At 40.3% G+C, this 18118-nt stretch overlaps 1 protein-coding gene and 1 non-coding gene across 2 annotated transcripts in view; one reads left to right on the plus strand and one right to left on the minus strand.

The window, feature by feature from the left end:
* The window catches only part of LOC103474049 (cilia- and flagella-associated protein 47), a 35919-nt gene that overhangs the window by 6870 nt on the left and 10931 nt on the right, over positions 1-18118 (minus strand). Inside the window, exons 23-62 of the mRNA XM_008424770.3 lie at positions 17223-17409; positions 16936-17012; positions 16591-16780; positions 16132-16354; positions 15529-15646; positions 15259-15359; positions 15054-15154; positions 14782-14913; positions 14344-14569; positions 14189-14260; positions 13950-14087; positions 13332-13413; positions 13132-13227; positions 12870-13056; positions 12351-12448; positions 12157-12273; positions 11390-11524; positions 10885-10997; positions 9995-10145; positions 9770-9858; positions 9523-9609; positions 9276-9328; positions 8875-9011; positions 8626-8719; positions 8319-8539; positions 8086-8221; positions 6969-7096; positions 6824-6889; positions 6546-6689; positions 5792-5965; positions 5532-5643; positions 4639-4692; positions 4425-4522; positions 2948-3123; positions 2582-2689; positions 1187-1298; positions 807-911; positions 458-614; positions 268-348; positions 30-153 (exon numbers count right to left, since the gene is read on the minus strand). Of these exons, the coding sequence (XP_008422992.2) occupies positions 30-153; positions 268-348; positions 458-614; positions 807-911; positions 1187-1298; positions 2582-2689; positions 2948-3123; positions 4425-4522; positions 4639-4692; positions 5532-5643; positions 5792-5965; positions 6546-6689; positions 6824-6889; positions 6969-7096; positions 8086-8221; positions 8319-8539; positions 8626-8719; positions 8875-9011; positions 9276-9328; positions 9523-9609; positions 9770-9858; positions 9995-10145; positions 10885-10997; positions 11390-11524; positions 12157-12273; positions 12351-12448; positions 12870-13056; positions 13132-13227; positions 13332-13413; positions 13950-14087; positions 14189-14260; positions 14344-14569; positions 14782-14913; positions 15054-15154; positions 15259-15359; positions 15529-15646; positions 16132-16354; positions 16591-16780; positions 16936-17012; positions 17223-17409 (5000 nt within the window). The remainder of the gene's footprint in view (positions 1-29; positions 154-267; positions 349-457; positions 615-806; positions 912-1186; positions 1299-2581; positions 2690-2947; positions 3124-4424; positions 4523-4638; positions 4693-5531; positions 5644-5791; positions 5966-6545; positions 6690-6823; positions 6890-6968; positions 7097-8085; positions 8222-8318; positions 8540-8625; positions 8720-8874; positions 9012-9275; positions 9329-9522; positions 9610-9769; positions 9859-9994; positions 10146-10884; positions 10998-11389; positions 11525-12156; positions 12274-12350; positions 12449-12869; positions 13057-13131; positions 13228-13331; positions 13414-13949; positions 14088-14188; positions 14261-14343; positions 14570-14781; positions 14914-15053; positions 15155-15258; positions 15360-15528; positions 15647-16131; positions 16355-16590; positions 16781-16935; positions 17013-17222; positions 17410-18118) is intronic.
* Positions 6187-6257, plus strand: trnag-gcc (transfer RNA glycine (anticodon GCC)). Its single transcript has one exon. It is a non-coding gene; the product is annotated as a tRNA-Gly (tRNA).

The raw sequence follows: 18118 nt of genomic DNA on the forward strand, positions 1-18118 counted from the left end.
TAAGTTACTCAAACTGAGCACAAACAAACCCTGCGGAGTCCTGACCGCTGATGGGCTTCATGGTGACACGAAGCCAGGCCTTCTGCAACTCCATGGTCTTAGGCGTAAACACAACAGGCACACCAACAGTTGCCCTTTCGCTGATTTGCAAAGCTACAACCAAGAAGAAGATAATCAAGGCAACGGCTGTAGGATTAGGTACAAATCTGTCTTTGGTTTTAAACTGAAACAGGAGTAAAAGTAGGTCTTGAGCTATGGTTGAAGAACCTTCAGCATGATCCAGAGTGCAAGAGAAGGTCTTCTCGTCATTGATTGGTTTGCAGTTGGACACATTGTTTAGGTCTTCGGCTGAAGCGAAAAAAACGTAAAGAAAGTATTGAGATGTCTTAGTAGTTCTCGGACTGCAGCAAAAAAGGGACAAAGTCACAACTTGGGAAGAGCAAGAATAACGAGAGACCTGTAAGAGTTATGTTGAGTGTGGCTTGGTGATCGGTAGGGTTTAAAATTGGAACAGAAATGGAGGTGCTGGAACCAATCAGGCAGGACATACACAAAGGTTCCTCGACCTCTGGCCTGAGGCCACACCCACTCAACAAAACACAGCAGTCCTGCAACTAAAGGACAACAGAGACACAATAAACATACCAAAACGGAAAAAAATTATACCAAGCAAGTGTGAATACTTTTTCAGATAGTCATTTGCACAAAATTTTGAAATGTTTCGCTGTACTTTGAGTTGATTTAACATGACTCAAAAGAGGATAAGCACTTTTACGAGGCACTGTAGACGTGTTGGATGTATCCACCTGAGAACATGTGAAGGAGACCTTTCCATGGTGGTTCTCCTCTCCATTGGATGAAGGACTAAAGCGAACGCCAATGTGGGTGCATGACTTTGGCGCCAGCATGATCTGAAATGCACAAAAAAATAAGGACATGAAGGAAAATCTTGTTATGGCAACAATGAGTAAGAGACAACTTCAATACCTCAATTACTGTCTAATAATTGAATGGTATACAGAAAAAAGAAAGTGTTGCATCATAAATTAGGCAAACTAAACAAAATATAAGATCTGCCAAACTAAACATTCACTTAAAGAATCGACTGATTGCTTTCCTTCAGGGGAAGAAAGATACTTTTCCTAAAAACAATGTACAGAAGAAAAATAAAAATAATGGCACCAACGGTTTCTGCTGAATCCATCTCCAGTGAGTAGTGTCTGGGATTGGAGTTAGCTACAATCAGCTTCAGCATTTCAGCTGTTGGGTTGACCAGAGGAATATTTATTCTGACCCATCTGAAACACACATCAACAAAGCTTCATTAAAGAACAGCTAATAGTGCTAAAAAAAAGAAAAAAATTTGGGATTAACCAAACATCGAGTATTTTAGACATTAAAGCAACACCAACTAGAAACTGGAACATTTTTGATAACTTTTAGTGCACAACTTGAGTTGTGATATTTTCTTTCAACTTAAAACTTGAGGCTGTTAAACACAAGGTGAGCAAATGTTAATGTGGCGACTTTAAAAGTGAATCACAGGTGCTAGCTAGCAGCATTTTTGAAAACAGCACATCTACCCTTGCGCACCTGAAATTATTATCTTTTACATAGTCAAGCTATTTTAGTAGAAAGGGAAACTACAGGAACATCACAGTCCTTGTTCTTGTGCATGGATGAGCTGTCTCTGTTGGGTAAATTTTGTTTTATGTTCCAACAATGTGACATGTGTACCCACTCATCCAGCGAACTTGTGTATTCTGATGGATCCCATTTGAGCCGTCAGAATTTAATGAGCCTAAAAGCTTCACTGTGTGTGTGTGTGGGTGTGCGTGTGTGTGTGTATGTGTGTGTGCGTGCGTGTGTGTGTGTGTGTGTGTGTGTGTGTTTGTACGGAAAGATGCACTGACAATGAGCTCTGTCATATCTGTTTATCTACATCTGGCGCAGAAAGCTGTGATCCAATCACAAAGCATTAGCCAGGATGAATGTGGGGCACGCTTTGATAGTAGGTGGAAACATTTTGTGATCAGATTACCCAGTTTGCATCACTATAGCAAAGTGAAAGGGCTTTACATTTTTAAGAGGGTTGTTGACCTTTCACCTACCTTCAGTCCCTGATTAAAAAAATAAATAAATAAATCACTCATACAACAGCAGCTCAATATTTTAGGTGTTTGAGTTTAACACACTTTTTAGAAGCTTCACATTTCTTTATGTCATAGATCTTATGTAATAATATAATTTTTTGAGACACCAAATTTTGGGTTTCCAGCCACTATCATCAAAATTACAATTACAATCCAGTCTATCTATAATAAAGTTCAATTTTTGAAATTAAAGGGGAAAAAATCATGGAGTATTGGATAGTAATTGTCGCTGCAAAGAACTAAATTTGAGTAGTGTTTGAAACGATTCCTTTCTATATATCAAAACCTGGCATGGCATTTACAGGGAACTGTAAATGCAGATTTCACAAATATACTGGGGTATGGAAAACCTTGGGGATGGAATCATTTTCCAGCCCAGCCTATCTATCTTAGTGCAGTACTGTGTGTGTTGGTGTGTGTGCACCTACTTGCCCAGATGACAGTGAGCTTGTGGGAGCGTGACGACTGATGGAGGAAGAGCATAGAGCTCCAGTTGGTACCAGAACTCCCCCATTAGCTCTGACTGGAACACCACACTGGAGAAAAACACAAACTGAAAACATTAGCAATGAAAATTCTAGTCTGGAGTCAATCCTCATGTCTTCATAATTTGCTAACAGTTAAACCGACTTCAATATGATTTTTGAGGAGTGTCTCCAGAGGCCTACTTGAGGCTTTTCTTTTATTTGTGGGATAAAGTTTGGCTCTATAAACACATAAATCAGTTAATTCTGAAACGTTTTACTTTGTCCTTCAAAGTGAGGTGAGGTCAGCGTTAGTGCAGCAAGCCTCACCTGCCTGTGCCCTTCCCTACGCTGACAGGAGAGTAGGTAACTTTGTAGCTCAGCGTCCCCCGTGGGGGAAGTGAGATCTGGTTGGCCCCCGTCAGATCGCCTCCTTCCAGGCACACATCCAGTGTCAGCAGTTCTTCTCCTGGGTTAGTGACAGGTATCTCTATGGCAACTGAGCTCTAGGAGGAAAACATTTCAAAGAGTACACCTGTTCTTTCTTCCTCGTGTGATGTTATAAACATCTTTTGATCAATGTGTAGAGGGAATGTTACGTTTTCCTATATTGGAGGCAAGCCTCAGAATCATAAACCTGAACTAAATATAAACTTTTCAGTATCTTTCTGCTACAAAAGCAACACCATACACACCACAGCTCCTCTATTCAGGCTAATGGTAATTTACAACACTAGACACATATTTTAGCTATTAGCTATCTCAAAATTAGCTGTTATTAGTCATTTAGCTATCTCATATTCACTATTCTATTATGAATTATTCATAGCTATTTAAATGCAATATCTATTTTTTTATATCTTATTGATTGCCATTTTATTATTTGTAATTATTAGCTATTTCATCATAAGTGTTTTCATTATTTGATAATAATAGCAAATGTACTATTAGCCATTTTATCATTAGCAGCCTCATTAAAAGCCATTGCCAACTTTTTCATTATTAGCCATTATCAAACCCCCTATCATAATCTGTTTTATTACAAGCCATTATTGTCATAAATAATAAATACAACTATTTCAATACTAGCTATTGCTAACTTTGGTGTGATAAGTAATTGTTAGCTATTTAATCTAAGCTGCTTTTCTCATTACAAACTAAACTGCATTACTAGCTATATAACTTAGCTTAGCTGTTATTGCCATCCATCCATCCATCCATCCATTTTCTTTACACCCTTGTCCCAGTTGTTATTGCCTACACTGTTATTATTAGCCATACCAGGGTTTCCCCCAAGGTATTATAAGCCTGGCGGGCCACCAGGCATTATTTGTGTCCCCACCAGGCTAAGTATTGCTTATTTAGTTACGTTTTTTTTTATGTTTGCATTTTTGAAGACTTCATAATTGTTGTTCAGATATCAATCTTCCAATCTTTCAGTAACACATAATTATCAAGTGATATTTTGAAACTTCCTGTCAACTTTAAACATTTTTAACTGAAAAACACAGCAGAGCACTGGATGAATGACTGCCCTAGCACCCCAACTACTGAGCTTAGCAAGTTTTCTGGGGGAAAACCATACCTTTAACAGATATTAGCTAGGTCATAAGCCATTATTTGAGTTTACTAGCAATTGTTACCTATCTCACAATTAACCCTAGTTATATTAGCAAATTCACAATTAGCTATTTTCTAGAAATTCAAAAATATTCATATCTATTACAACATTTGTTGTTAGCTATTATAAGCTTTTGTTGGTTTTCGTATCTGCTTCTTAGCAGATAGGTATGTTATTAGTTCTTACCTGAGCAACACATTGTACATCAATGACCTTGATTGGTGCTTCTGGTTTACAATTTACCACAAGTGAAAAAATAACTATGTAGTTTCCAATTGAATTTCCTGAAGACAAAAAAATTTACTTGTTTAAGTTCAAGTTTATTGCTCATATAAAGGTCGAAAATGATCTAAATAAATTACTTTTGAATCTATAATAACATAGTTAACTCTGACATTACCTTTGTTGTTCTCTCTCTCATCCATGTCACCATGTTCAACAAATGATATTGAGCCTGTAAGAGACATTAAGAATTATGTTGTCAGCTTTCTTTCTTTCTTACTTTAAGATTAAATGATTTTAATTTCAGTTCAACTTAAGGATGAAAAGTAGAGGCCAAAACATTTCAACACAATGGCCAAAATCACAGAAATGTCTGATAACAAGTGTGGAAACAGACAAGGTTCGGTTGAAAACTGGTTAAGATCCAGAGGTAAAGAATAAGAGAGGTGAGCAGAACCTAAATAAACGAGCATTTAAAAGGTGATTGTAAATCTGCACACCTTTTTAAGTTAACATATTGTGGAAGCACCTTTTGGTTTAGTTTTGGCATTTAGTTTTCTTTGGTAGGAGTTAATCTGAGAAGTTCGGGAGAAAACATACTTACATATAAAGCTTTTCTTTTATAACAAATGCTAAATATTTTTTGCACATTTTTGGGTTAATTGCTGTTCTTTCAGCAAATTGCCTTTTTTTTGTTTGTGTACTCCAGTTAACAATTAATTGATTACTAAATTAGCTAACGGTTATTTCAGCAGTCGATTAACCACGATTAATACAAATAATTGTTTCAGTTCTGGTCTTGACAAGACAATTCAGTCCACTGGGTGGCGTTGTTTGTCCAATTTCATAGTGACAGGCTGAACAGACATGATTCACTCCTTTATTATTTTTTACAAATATAAAAGTTACAAATAGCTATGCTGCCTTATTATCACTGTTAATGTTAATAATAACAAACGTGTAAAAAGCTGTATTTACAGCCAACCTATTAGAGGATAAAACATTGCATAAAAGGTGAACACGAAGATCTTTTACTCTAATATATCACACAGCAGAGGAAAAAAATATAACCTGTGTATTCTCCTCGTTTCCAAGGGGACACAGCCAGGGTGTATGGAGAGCCTTGTCCAGGGTTAATCTCTAGAGAAGGGCTACCACTCAGAATTGGCAGGTCTGTCACTGCCTACACATAAAGAGCATTAAATTATATATAAAAAAATAACTTTCTTACGTAAAATAACGTATGATATATTGCAGCTTGTCATTGTAGCGTGACAAGAAGTTCAACTTTAGTGTAAAACAGCAGCAGTATGTTCAGAGGTAGTCTGTACCCTGAGAGTGAGGGTTTTCTGGGTGTAGTTGGGGATGTCCAGCTCAGCGTATGTGGTCTTCCCCACTGGGCAGGACAACACCATATGATCCAGCGGCAAGGGGGGCGCTCCCATTCTTCTGAGGGTAAACACGTGTTCTGTGCCGTCAAACTCATTGTGTAAGCACAGCCTGCCCTGTGGGGGGAGGGGTGAAGAAAAAACGGCATGAGCAGTCTCAGCAGCAGTCACACAAGAATACGATATAGAACATGAAATATTTTAGGATTATGGTATAAAATTTAAGAATAGGTGGTTGTGGGCACTTTATTAAAGATTATAGTCGTCACATAGCTGTGAACCATGAGCCTGCTGTCTGTGTGGCTTTTCAGCTCCTCCTCTACAGCATGAGAATGTGAGCATTGGTGGTTCAGTGGTAGAATTCTCGCCTGCCACGCGGGAGGCCCGGGTTCGATTCCCGGCCAATGCAACCTTTTCTGTTTTTCTCACCCGCACCCCTGTTAGGAGGGCAAGTAACCTTTATAGATAAGCTTCTACAGGCAGAAAAACATATAATGGCCACATGTGAAGGTTTTGTGTATTTTCTGCTGAGGAAAGACATTTTCAGAGCGGAGCTCACTTAATTACAGCTGTTTCTATTATGAAAGAAATTATTTCACCCCCCTCCTGTTAGCACTGTGGCGCTTACTGTTGTGAACGTGATGACGTAAGGCATTGATTACAAATAAATCAACAAGAAAATCCATGAAATGGTTACCGTAGCAATGCACTGGGAGGTGGGAAGAACGGTGAGCGGGTAGATCTGTTTTGTTCCTGCGGGCACATCTACAAAGTCTGGGCCTGAGAATCCTTCGCCACACACTTTCGCTTGCACACTCCAGTTCTGAAGAGTCTCGTTGAGCTGCAGCAAAGACGCGAATTAGGTTTGTTGTTTGTTCCTCAGCAACTTTGACTTTATTTTCAATTTTGTCTTAAAAAAAAAAAAACACAATATAAAGCAAAACAAATACGGGTGAATTTCTTCCTGCTTCTCACCAAAGGTATGTGCTGTATGACTGACTGCAGAGTTGGTGAACTGAAGTCCAAGTGAGTTGGATTTTCCTATTATATAATATCACAAATCTGATTAGGATTGAATCAAATGAAATGCCACGGGTTCCTTAAATCGGCCTGTGAATACCTCCTGAGTGATGAATGCTTTGAGCTGGTACACTCTGGTATCAAAACAGGATGTTAGCACCACGTTGCAGGTAAGCTCCCCCACTGAGTGTGCCTGGAAACGCAGTGGGACGTCCACACAGTCACACACTGTTGACATTTCAGAAAAACAAAAAGAATGAAAAAATAAATCAATATAAAGTCTCATCAATCTTACCTAAAATAAAAAAGGGGCTGAAAGGATTCCTCTGAGATTTGTACTTGTCTATGTAACGACCATTATTGGGATATTCTGTACAGCAAAGGGACAACAGGAATAAGATCACCTTCAGGTCAAACTAATCAGAAAACGCTGGTAGCCATCTTACAGCAGCCATCAATGAGAAGACAGGAAATCTAAAGCTTAAGGGAAGCAGGTCTGGGTTGGAGATAAAACCAATTATAGGAACGATGTCTATGGAGCTAATTAAGATATTAAGTTATTAAAAAGAAAAGGTATCAAGATAAATATCCTCTGTTGGTTGTTTCATTATAAGCACTGCCACTCATTCCTTCTATTCATTCACATTCAGTCGACACTTTGAAACCACTTCTAGATGGCTCCCATGTTTAAATAAAGTGTAGGACAAATGAAATGTAACATAATAAAGGAGATGAATTTTGCTTTTAGCTTATCGATTGACTGTAAAATTCAAACTGGAACTATAAAAATTAATTCCCTTAATGGAAACGAGGCACTTTCGAAAAAACATTTTTCGCTCTAGGATGATTCTTTAATAATAATGGATAAACTATTATTAAAAACAATCATTTTTAATAGCTTTGGTAAGCTATCCCATGGCAAGCTAACTGTAGCGCCGCACTTTGAGCTCAAGTCACTGCAAATAAACGATTATTTACGTGCAGTCCACTAGGAGGCGCCTGTGGACCATCAGTGGTTCAGGGACCACAGTTTGAGAAAGACTGGTTTAGGGTAAAAATATGCTATTCTGTTTTTTTCTGGTGGCGTGTTTTGATACCCAAGTGGACAACTGACTCGCAGATGTAATGCGAGTGTGTGTGTGTGTGTGTGTGTGTGTGTGTGTGTGTGTGTGTGTGTGTGTGTGTGTGTGTGTGTGTGTGTGTGTGTGTGTGTGTACCTGTTGAAGCGTCCCATGGTACATCTATGCCTTCTTTTACAGGTATGGTAACAGTCTTGGGAAAATCGAAGCAATGCGGCAAAGAAACTTCCACTTTGTACCGTAACGCTTCATTGCAGTAAATACTATCTAGGACCTGATTCAAAGAGAATAAGAGCAAAAGTGGAACATGGATGACATCAATAACCCACAGCAGAAGCCTCTACTTTTTAAGTGTGTGTGTGTTTGTGTACCGAACATTTGAGGAGCTTCTGCGTGGCCATGTCTGCTCTCATTGTACAGCTGCGCAAAGAGCGTGTCAGAATCCGCCTCTTGCGTTCATTAGCGCCAATGCAGTGCTGAGCCCAGACAGTTAGAGCGTTCTCCAAAGGCTTGTTAACCAGAGGCACCTTCAGCACCTCCTCGCAAACTTCTCCAACCTCACATTGAAGGCTTAGGAAAGACTCGCCCGTGTCTGTTGCGGGAGCAACAAAGAACACGTAAAGAAGACGAAAAATAAGAACATTATGGCTTGCGATGTGAGAAATCCTGAGGTCTTACCAGACTTCCCGGGAGTTAAAGTCGGCCTTGAGGGAAGAGGGGAAGGAAGCGGGATTTCTGATGTAGCCTTCACAATGTAGACCATGTCTCCCACCTAAAGAGAACATCGAGGTGTTTCAGGAAAAAAAAAAAAACGGCAGCATACAAACAGTACAAAATCTAAAAATGTTTACGTAACTTTCCCCGATGACATTTCAAAACAATAGAGTTTAAGTAAAAAATGTTTTTAAAAAGTAGATGAATTCAGACCTGAGGGGAGAGCAGCAGGACAGAGCAGTATTTGGTTCCTATAAAGAAGGGCAAGTAGAGGATTTGCAGATTGCGTGGCTGGCCTGGCTCCAGATAAACACTCCTCTCTTTACACAGAAACTCATTGGCTTCACCGTCTGTGCAGGTAAGCAGAGTACAAGGAAAAAGTACTGGATCAATACGTATACTGCTTTAGTGACCGAGGTACAAAATCGTATTCCTGTGGTAATCAGTTTAACAAACAGCCCATCATTTCAACAACGGTTATTTACCGTGACTTGCTATACATATGGTTTTTGGTGTCAAATGTTTCCGTTTTTATTTGATTGGCATCTGTTGCGCATAAAGCAACAGTTTACAGGATTGTACTTATGTTGTGGAGTATTTCTTTTCTCGCTTACCTTCGAACTGATCTCCACCAATCGTATCTGAAGTCGAGTCCTTCTCCTTCTCACTGAACAAGCATTGAAGAAAGAAAACAAGCTAATCAACACAGATTAACTACACATCCTTCATATTGACATCTGAAGGTTGTTATTCTTGAATTTCAAATCGGTGTGTGTTTTGCACCAATCTTGATGTGAGGTGCTTGGATTTGGCTCGTGTGTGTGTGTGTGTTCTCTGGAAAGTGATAGCAGTGCTCCTCACCTGTCATTAGGTAACTTTTGTTGAGAAGGCAGGTCTTTTTTGTTTTCAGGCCCATATGGGTTTAAGGAAGACTCCACCAGGATAACCCTAAACAAACAAAACAAGCATCATTTTATTCCAGAAAACTTTGCTTTGCAGTCATTTGAATCCAGTACTTTGTGGGTTATATCTCAATTAACATGCATGCAAATTGCCACTGTCATATTTGAGGGGTTGCCTGTTGTTCAGTTCGTCTTCAGTTACTTACCTGAAACAAGCTTTTTCATTGAAATTGTTGGTCAGTGTCATATTTATCACTTTGAGTTGGTAACACGGGGAAGTCAAGTAGACTAAATTCTGGAAAGTAGAAAGTCAGTCAGGCGAAAAAAAGAAGAAAAAAAAACTAGCAACAAGAAGTTAAGGTAACAACTGCCATGCAACTACCAGATGCAGATTGAAAGTCTTTCCCCTATCTATGACGAATCCTACTCACTGTCAGCATGATTTGAGTGACACACGTCTTAAGGTTGAAGGCGAGCGTGGCGCAGCGGAGGCCGAAAGCAGAGCTGGTGATGAGCAGAAGAACCGCCTCCACAGGGCGCAGGAAGCAGCACCTGAACTGGACGGTCACCTCGGTGTCTGACCTGCAAACACACCGACATCTGGTATTATTTCATTTCTAGAGGTTAAAAAACAACAACAAAAAACAAAAACAGGTTTTTAAAGCTCTCTAATGTTATTATTCAAGCTCCACTTTTCTGGGACTTTTTGAAGAGTCAGCAGAATCATCAGAGTGGCTTCGCTCTTTGACACAGTTCTCTTCCCAGAAATGCTGGATCTTCACAAGTGGGCCGAGGGGCTATTTTTATAGCAAGCTCTCAGGAGTGAAACTGGTTGAACTTAATGAGCTGCATTACAGTTCCTGGACTTGGCGCTGAGTAAAGAGAGGTGCAGCATAATTCAGAGGGATCAGAAACAAGTTATTTTCGGAAATACAGCTTTGGGTTTTTAACAAATTTATTTGCTAAGAAGTGGTTCATGCTGATTTAATAAGCATGCAGAGCATTCCTAATTGTGACGGAGTGCTTTACTTTGAAGCAATCGTGGCTAAAAAAATAATGTGCTTGTCATTATCTTTTGTGTAGTGTTTGCAAAAAACACAAGAAAATGAAAAAAAAAAACATTTTTTTTTACTACTACTTTTTTACTTTAAATGTTTTTGTAACATAAGAAAATATATAGGAAAATGTGTTTGGAGCTTGTTTTAGACACAAGGATTACAAAGTAAAGTGAATTTTACATTGCAAGTTGATGTCCAAATACTATATTTTGTCACTTTTTACAGCTGTTTTGTACTGCAGGGGTGTTGTACTGCAGACGTACTCTGCGGGAACGGTGACCACAGAGCTACCGGGGACGGAGAACAGATGGGCGTCTTCTCCAAAAAGGAGGACCTTGTATCTGAGCGGCTTGGAGGAAGGGTTTCTCAGGCGCACCTGCGGTTCACAGAGAGCAGTTTAGAAAAACAAGATTTGCAGTTTTTTTTTTGCTGCTATAAAAAAAAAAATTGTGTAATACTAAAATATGTGTTTTGAGGTGCGCAGACGTCTGCATCCATTTTTCTTGACCTTTTAAAAGTGACAGCAAATCCACATTTGTCTGTCTGTAATCAAGTTTCTATTTCTACTGTCCAGTTACAGTGTGTGTGTGTGTGCGTGTGTGTGTATGTGTTACATTATCTATCTAAGTTATTAACTCAGCCATTTTCTGTGTCCTCTGCGCTCACATTAATTTAACTTACAAGGATTTTTTTGTATCACAGAACCAAGTGTGTGTGCGTGTGTTATGGGGTGATAACAGTGTGAGTGTGTGTGTGTGTGTGCCCTACCTGCTTGCTGAATGTGCTGTGCAGACATCCTGACAGAGTAAGGGTCTCTGTTGGCATGTAGTGAGGAAGAGTCTCGTACAGGTGAACACACAGAAATAACGTTTGCACCGGGTTAATCTCACATAGCTCCGTCGACTAAACACACCAGACAAAAACATAAAAAGGATTAATAACATTTTTGTGTTAAAAATCTTAAGATAATATCTCAGTTTTCCTCAAAATGTGGGTAATGATTTCATTTCATTTCATTTTCCGTTACTTAACCAGGTTTAAATATTTCTCAGTGTTGCAACAGCTGTGTGCCGAAAAGCATGGGAGGAGTTTATTTTCTCTGCAGCTTGATAACAAAATCCATTTCCAGACTTAAACAACAGCCCTTTTGTTGTTTCATTTGTTTGATTTTAATATCAATAAAGTCAGATGGAGCAGTTTGCTTTAGTTGCTTTGTGAAAGTGCAGTCTTATCTTTATTGCTTTGCTATTTTTGAAAATATCTGATAATAAAAAAAAAATCATTTTCGACAATAGAAAGGAGATGGGAAATTGAAACAAATATTGCATATTTAAATTTGTATACATTAATAGGGGAATACAAAAAAAGCTCATTTCTAAAAATTAACAATTGACATAATTAGGTGGTGAATTAAAATATTTGTGATTTAGATAAACTTCTCTTTGTTTGCCCACTTATCAAGAGTTGATTGCTTAACAGTCGTCCCAAGAGCTGCGATTCTATTAAATATGAAACCGTTGGCTTTTGTTCTTTACCTTTATGTTTAAGCTGAGACCAAGTAAATTTAAAGCTTGAGTCACAACAATGTTATTGTGAAGGATCTGCGGCACATTGCAGGGTGTGGTGTACATCCTCTGGAAGTGGCTTCTTATCTGTAGTAATTAGGAACGCGACAAGTAAGTCAAACCAAAATGAACAGGGCAAACAGAATTGCATATGAAACGCATACCAGATAAGGGCAGTGAGCCGCAATCAGCGCACCAAGCACCAGACCATCTGAGAAGTCCAAATCAAAATTAACGATCCAGCGTGATGATGGGACTCGATCTGAGAAGTCATAGTAATACGAGAAATATTTATTTTCGACACACAGACAATCCAAAAAGAGACACAAACAGGTAGAGATTTATTTTGTCATGAGAGTTTTAGGGACATGTTTAGCCTTCCCATAGCTTTAGGGCTGTCCCGTCAGACCGTCAATTCCCAAAACCACACACACAATAAACACATGAAAGCGCACATGGTGACAGTTCGACTGTGCATAGAGGAAAAAACTCCTGGGGTCCAAATGACAGCATCTCTTAAGACTACAGGAGGGTTAAGTATAAGAAATTGTTTCTGAAAGTATAGTAAGAAACTGCTTATGGCCTAATTGTCCATATTTGTAGTTTTATGTGGTACAGCAACAAAGTAGGTTTACCTATACTTGCGCATAATATTCAATGGCGGCTTAAGGTATAAACCCTACCTGCTTCCCACACTATCTTCCTCATCTTCTGGTAGTTCATGTTAAGCCATGACAGCAAGTGAAGCTCCCGTAGTGAGTAGATGGTGCTGGTCAGAGCATGGGAGCCATCAAGAAGGGCGTCCTCTGTGTCCCTGGGGCACAAAGGTTCATGGAGGGTGTCCTCTGGCACACGACTCAATACCAGAACCTGACATATGGGTAGTGATGTTCAATAAAGGTTTTCGACAACCAATGTACATGGAATATCGAAACGACATATAACCTTGTAGATCTGCATGAGCACATCAGTCCATGAGCGTTTGCTCAGAGACCAAAAGTCAAAAAAGCTACAATCCAAATATTTCTCTGAGTCTTTTTCCTGAGAAACACAAACATAGATTTACAATAGGGTCAGCATTCAACAAATCAGGATACAGAACTGTACTGCGGTAAAAGTTTGTTTATATGCAAGTATGTCGATACCTGCAAGGAGCACCAGTGTTTAAACTCTGCGATGTCCAGCAGATACTCAGGCTTGATGTGACAAAGACAGGCTCCCTGCACTCTGTAGACATGATTTTGGTTGGCAAAAATTGGAAAAAGTGACATCTCTGTTTTTTGTTAATGTGGGAAAAGGATTTTCAACAGCTTTGCGATGTGTTGTATGCATGTGTTAGCTTTGCGTGAATACTTTTAAAAGTATTCACAGTCCTTGACTTGAAAACGTCAGAAGACGACAATGAGCGCAGGTTCTATTTTTCTTTGGAAAAGACCAAGAGCCATTTCTCCAACTAGAATGTTTGTTGTGGTTGTATTTACCCAGAATGCCGTGCGCTATAGTCCACTTCCTGCTTTTGGAGCAGTCTATGGCGTGCTTGCATTCACACATGCATTCAAACAGTGCTAGAGTTCATTTCAACCAAACTGAGACCTGAGTTTTTAGGCAGACTAGATTGAGGGGTTAGTTTGATATACAGGGGCTGGTGTGAATGCACCCTCAGTGGTATAGCAAAATTTTGAAATCATTTCCATGGCAGGAAACCTTTAAATAAGATATATAATAAACAGGAACAAGCTTATTTGTGTATTTATTGAGCCTACCTGAGAAATTCCAGAATAGCTTCATTCTGTTGTAGCACCTGAATAGTGCGCTGTTGTATATCTTTTGAAAATGTTTGGCACATAGGGATACCAGGTATCATTCTGCCGGTCAAATGCTCAAGCATGTCCACTACAGACCTATAGTGCAAAACATTTGTAGGTTTTTTGAGACTTCAGAAGCAAGCACAGCCAAACAACTGGAATAATACTTTAAATCACTGAGCATCATTCCTACCCACCTTGTATCTTTATTTTGGGTGACACTAAACGCTCGTCCATTGGAGTCGCTTGTATGAACTACGAACACAACTCTGAACAGGGACAACGAGGGAAACGCTACAGCAGATGGCTTTCAAAACAATCAGCTTTGTGGGATTATGTGTTCAAATATTACCTTCTGAAACTGTGAGGTATATACATGGGGTTTGTTCCACTGGGCCATCCATATAGGCTAAACCACTTCTCTACAGTCAGTAATACTTTCTGGTAAAATTTTGTTTCTTCTGACTTGGCAACAGGGAATTTTGGGATAGAAAGACTGCCGGGGGTGTCACTTTTAGCAGAGTGATTCTCATCTTTGCTGGCTTGTTCGTCCATACTCTGACAATATGACAAGGAATCTGAAAAGGGAAGATGACACTTTTGTGAGAAATGAAACTGGTCATTCAGGGTAAGATTTTAGTATTATTTATCCTAATTTATTGCTATTTGATGTGATCTCTTCAAGTTTTTTGTTTCGCCGGGGCATGGCAAGAAACGATTTTGATTCATTGACTTTGACTTTTTACCGTAGCTGAATCCCTCACACAGTCACGCAGAAGTCATCTCTGACCTGAGGTGTTAAGGTACGTTGAGGTGTTCTGGTCAAACGACGACGACGACGACGAGGATGACGACGTGATCGGGCCAGACTCAGGACTTGGTGCATTATAATTCAGAAGAACAGCCTCCACAGACGTGGATCCTTCATGAAATATTTCAAATCAGAAGCAAATAAACTATCCAAACAGATTCTAGTTTCATTTATTTCAACCCGCCTTCAGATAACTAAGGCAGCACATTAACTCATTTTTTCCCCCTGTCCCTGCTCTCTCAGTGCAGTACCTGTTTGCAAAACTACATGTTGACTGGTGTGGTGTATCGCCAAGTAGGGCCAGATTGTTAGCAGACAGTTCTCAGCAACTGCACACACCTTAATCTTGAATCTGAAGAAGTGAAACGCAAAAAAAAAAAAAAAACAGAAGAAAAAGTTGAAGGAAGAGATTGAAGATTTTTAAAACCAAACTAAACTGCAGAAAAACAAGGTTACTTGTTTTTCATGTGGTCACGGAAGGTGATGGCTGTGCACAACGACACCGGGACAGCAGAGCAGAACGACACTTCACACAGGAGAGAGACAACTTTGGTTCCCTGCAGGTTGGAAGACAACAGATTAAAACAAATTTAGTAGAAGCATTTTCAAATCCGTATCTCAGTGCAATTGCTAACAAAACTGAACTGCAAATAACACCAAAATTGTGGGGTTTTTTTTGGTTTGATGTGGCCTGCTGTTACAATTAGGGTGACTCCAGACTTTTACCTCGGTGATGTTCCGGACATAGATACGGTTTCCATCAGGAAAGCTGACAGAAATAGGCCGGATCTTAGTTCCATCCTTGGTTTCCACCTCTTCGCATTCCGCTGATATGGTTGTTCCGCTACAAATGAATAACAGCCGACAACTCATGTGGATGTGGAGTCTTCCTCCTGAACGTTTTCACATTCTGACAATTTACAACCACAAACTTCAATAGAATTCAGTTTCCTGACATTGAAAAATGGTGGTGGCAGAGTCATATGTGTTCAAGGGTTAGGTGTAAAATGTTGTGCTTTCTATTTACAGCATATTTATTATTTTGAATCCTCCACCATAAATAAAATCAGCATGTCGATTAGGCTGCTGCTTTCCGACGTAAGGAAACCCACCATGACAGCAGATGAATTCGGGCCTGATTGATTTCAATAAAGCAAATACTCTGAGATGAATAAGTGACTGTGGCTTCGTTTCCTCTGTTATAATTTAGCCCAGAAGGCTTAGCACAGATGGCTTATTGCCACCAATTAGAAAATGCAATAAAAATCCATCTTCATTATTGCCCTGCTTACAAACATGGCAGCTTTAGGTGTATCTTTGTGAACTAACCACGGATAGCCAGTGGTGTGCAAGATTAGCTTGGTTTTTGTGCTCTTTGACAGCGGCACAGGGGTGAAGAGGATCCGACGGGGGTAGAAGACGATACTGGGACGACTGAGGAGAATGATGACTGACAGCTTTCTATAAGGATGCTGTTCTTCGTTACTTTCTTTTCTTTCCTCTCCCTGCCCTCCCAAATACAGTGGAATGGACACTTTGGTTATTCTTTCTCCTGGGGGTAAAAAAAATAAAAATAAAAATTAAAACAGAAGACAATGATTGGAATGTTGCAGCTTTAAATACAATTCCTGGCATTCGCTTTCTGCTTTCTAACAGAAGTTGCGTGCCGTGCTGTATCGTCCATCCACCTGGGAGTAAGGACAGCACAGATGTGCCATTTAAAGCATCAAATGGATTTAGATGGAGAAAGACTCATCCTAGAGGATGCGGCTGCTAATGACACTGCACCGTTTCTCGTGGCGTCAGGGTTGATGGTGACTGCCAAGCACACGGACTGGCCAGGCCTAAGAAAGCCGAACGCTGGAGCCACCGCGCACAGCTCTGCTGCGGCGCCGAGGTCAAACCGCCAGCGGATGCCTTCTCCTTCGACAGCTTTCCAGCAGATGCTCTGTTCACCCTGAGCTTTCAGCTCAACGATCTGCCGAGGCACGGAGGAGAGCGGGACGGTAAATTATCCGAGGCGTGAAAGCATTGCTGCATTTGTCATGAGGTGGCGACACGTGTTAAACAGGGTGCTTTGAAATGCAAAAGAGGAGAGGGGAAAATAATGGGAGCATGGGTAAGGTCCAATACCTGAGGGAATGTAGGAGAATGTGACACAATGACAAACTGTAGGCGAGTGGAGGACATTTCCACTGGGGCAAACAGAGCTATGTAGGAAAGGGAAATAGAAAGGATTATATATATGTAATTATATACTTTAAATTCTGAAACTCCTGTCATTAACAAACTTATAAATTATCACAACACAACAGAAAGATCGCTACAACTTTGTTGAAATCGGATGCTCCAACAACGAACTCTTTAAATCTGGTTTTGGAATGGAAAACGCAGGCCATCGTCCGCTTCGGTGAGCCCACCTGTGGCTTCTACCAACAATGACTGCTGTTCGTCTGTAGCCAAAGTGGTCGACGTCGTCATAGTCTTCCTGCTGTCAGGTGTCAGTAGCAGAGTAGCAGAAGAGGACGAGGTGAAGAAAGAGGGCAACGAAGTCGGCCATTTAACTCCGTTGACCATTACTGGCAGCACAAAGTCGTAGCTGATCACCTAAAGGAGAGAGCATATGTTGCACAGGGGGAAAATATGATTGTTTTCTTTTTTTATTGCTTGTTGTGTTTTGCATGTTTTGGATTGTTTTTCCCCTTTAACACCTAAACGCACCGGACTGAAGGCAGCCGTTTAAGGAGACGGAGCCCACTGATTGTGTCCTGTAATCAGTGCGCTCAGGTGTCAGCAGAGGCTGATTGAAGCCATAAAAAAAGGAGCCTGGATAGAAGGAGAAGGGGAATCCTGCAAGTGAGCGAGACGGTTGCAGAGCGAGGGGCGGACGGAATCTGCACCCCCAGGCGCAGAGCACTGAGAAGTGAACCGACGGTCCAGTACAGAAAATCCGGGCAGAGGGGAACCTCTGCCCGCGCCTGTAAGTAGCGCTCCGTCTCAAACAGAGTATTGGCAGGAAATGAGTCTCTCGATGGCGTCTTGGTGTGGGGATCCTGGCGCTTTCCCTGTTTCTTTCTTTTAGTTGGATCGGGCTGAAGAGGGGCGTGACACGCCGAAGAGCGAACAGTGCTGGAGCGTTGAGGAACTCGGCTGCGATTAGCAAGTGGACACAGTGTGGACGAACCGCATTCACCTGGAGCAGCGCAAGTGGAACCCAGCTGATGGTCTGGAATTAATTACCCTTTTTCAGAACTTTTGGATTTTATTAAGAAAAGGACTGTTATTTTATTGTCACTATTAAAAGTGACTGTTTTTT

The sequence above is a fragment of the Poecilia reticulata genome, chromosome 2 (genome assembly GCF_904066995.2).
Source record: "Poecilia reticulata chromosome 2, P_reticulata-male-v2, whole genome shotgun sequence".
NCBI classification, from domain to species: Eukaryota; Metazoa; Chordata; class Actinopteri; order Cyprinodontiformes; family Poeciliidae; genus Poecilia; species Poecilia reticulata.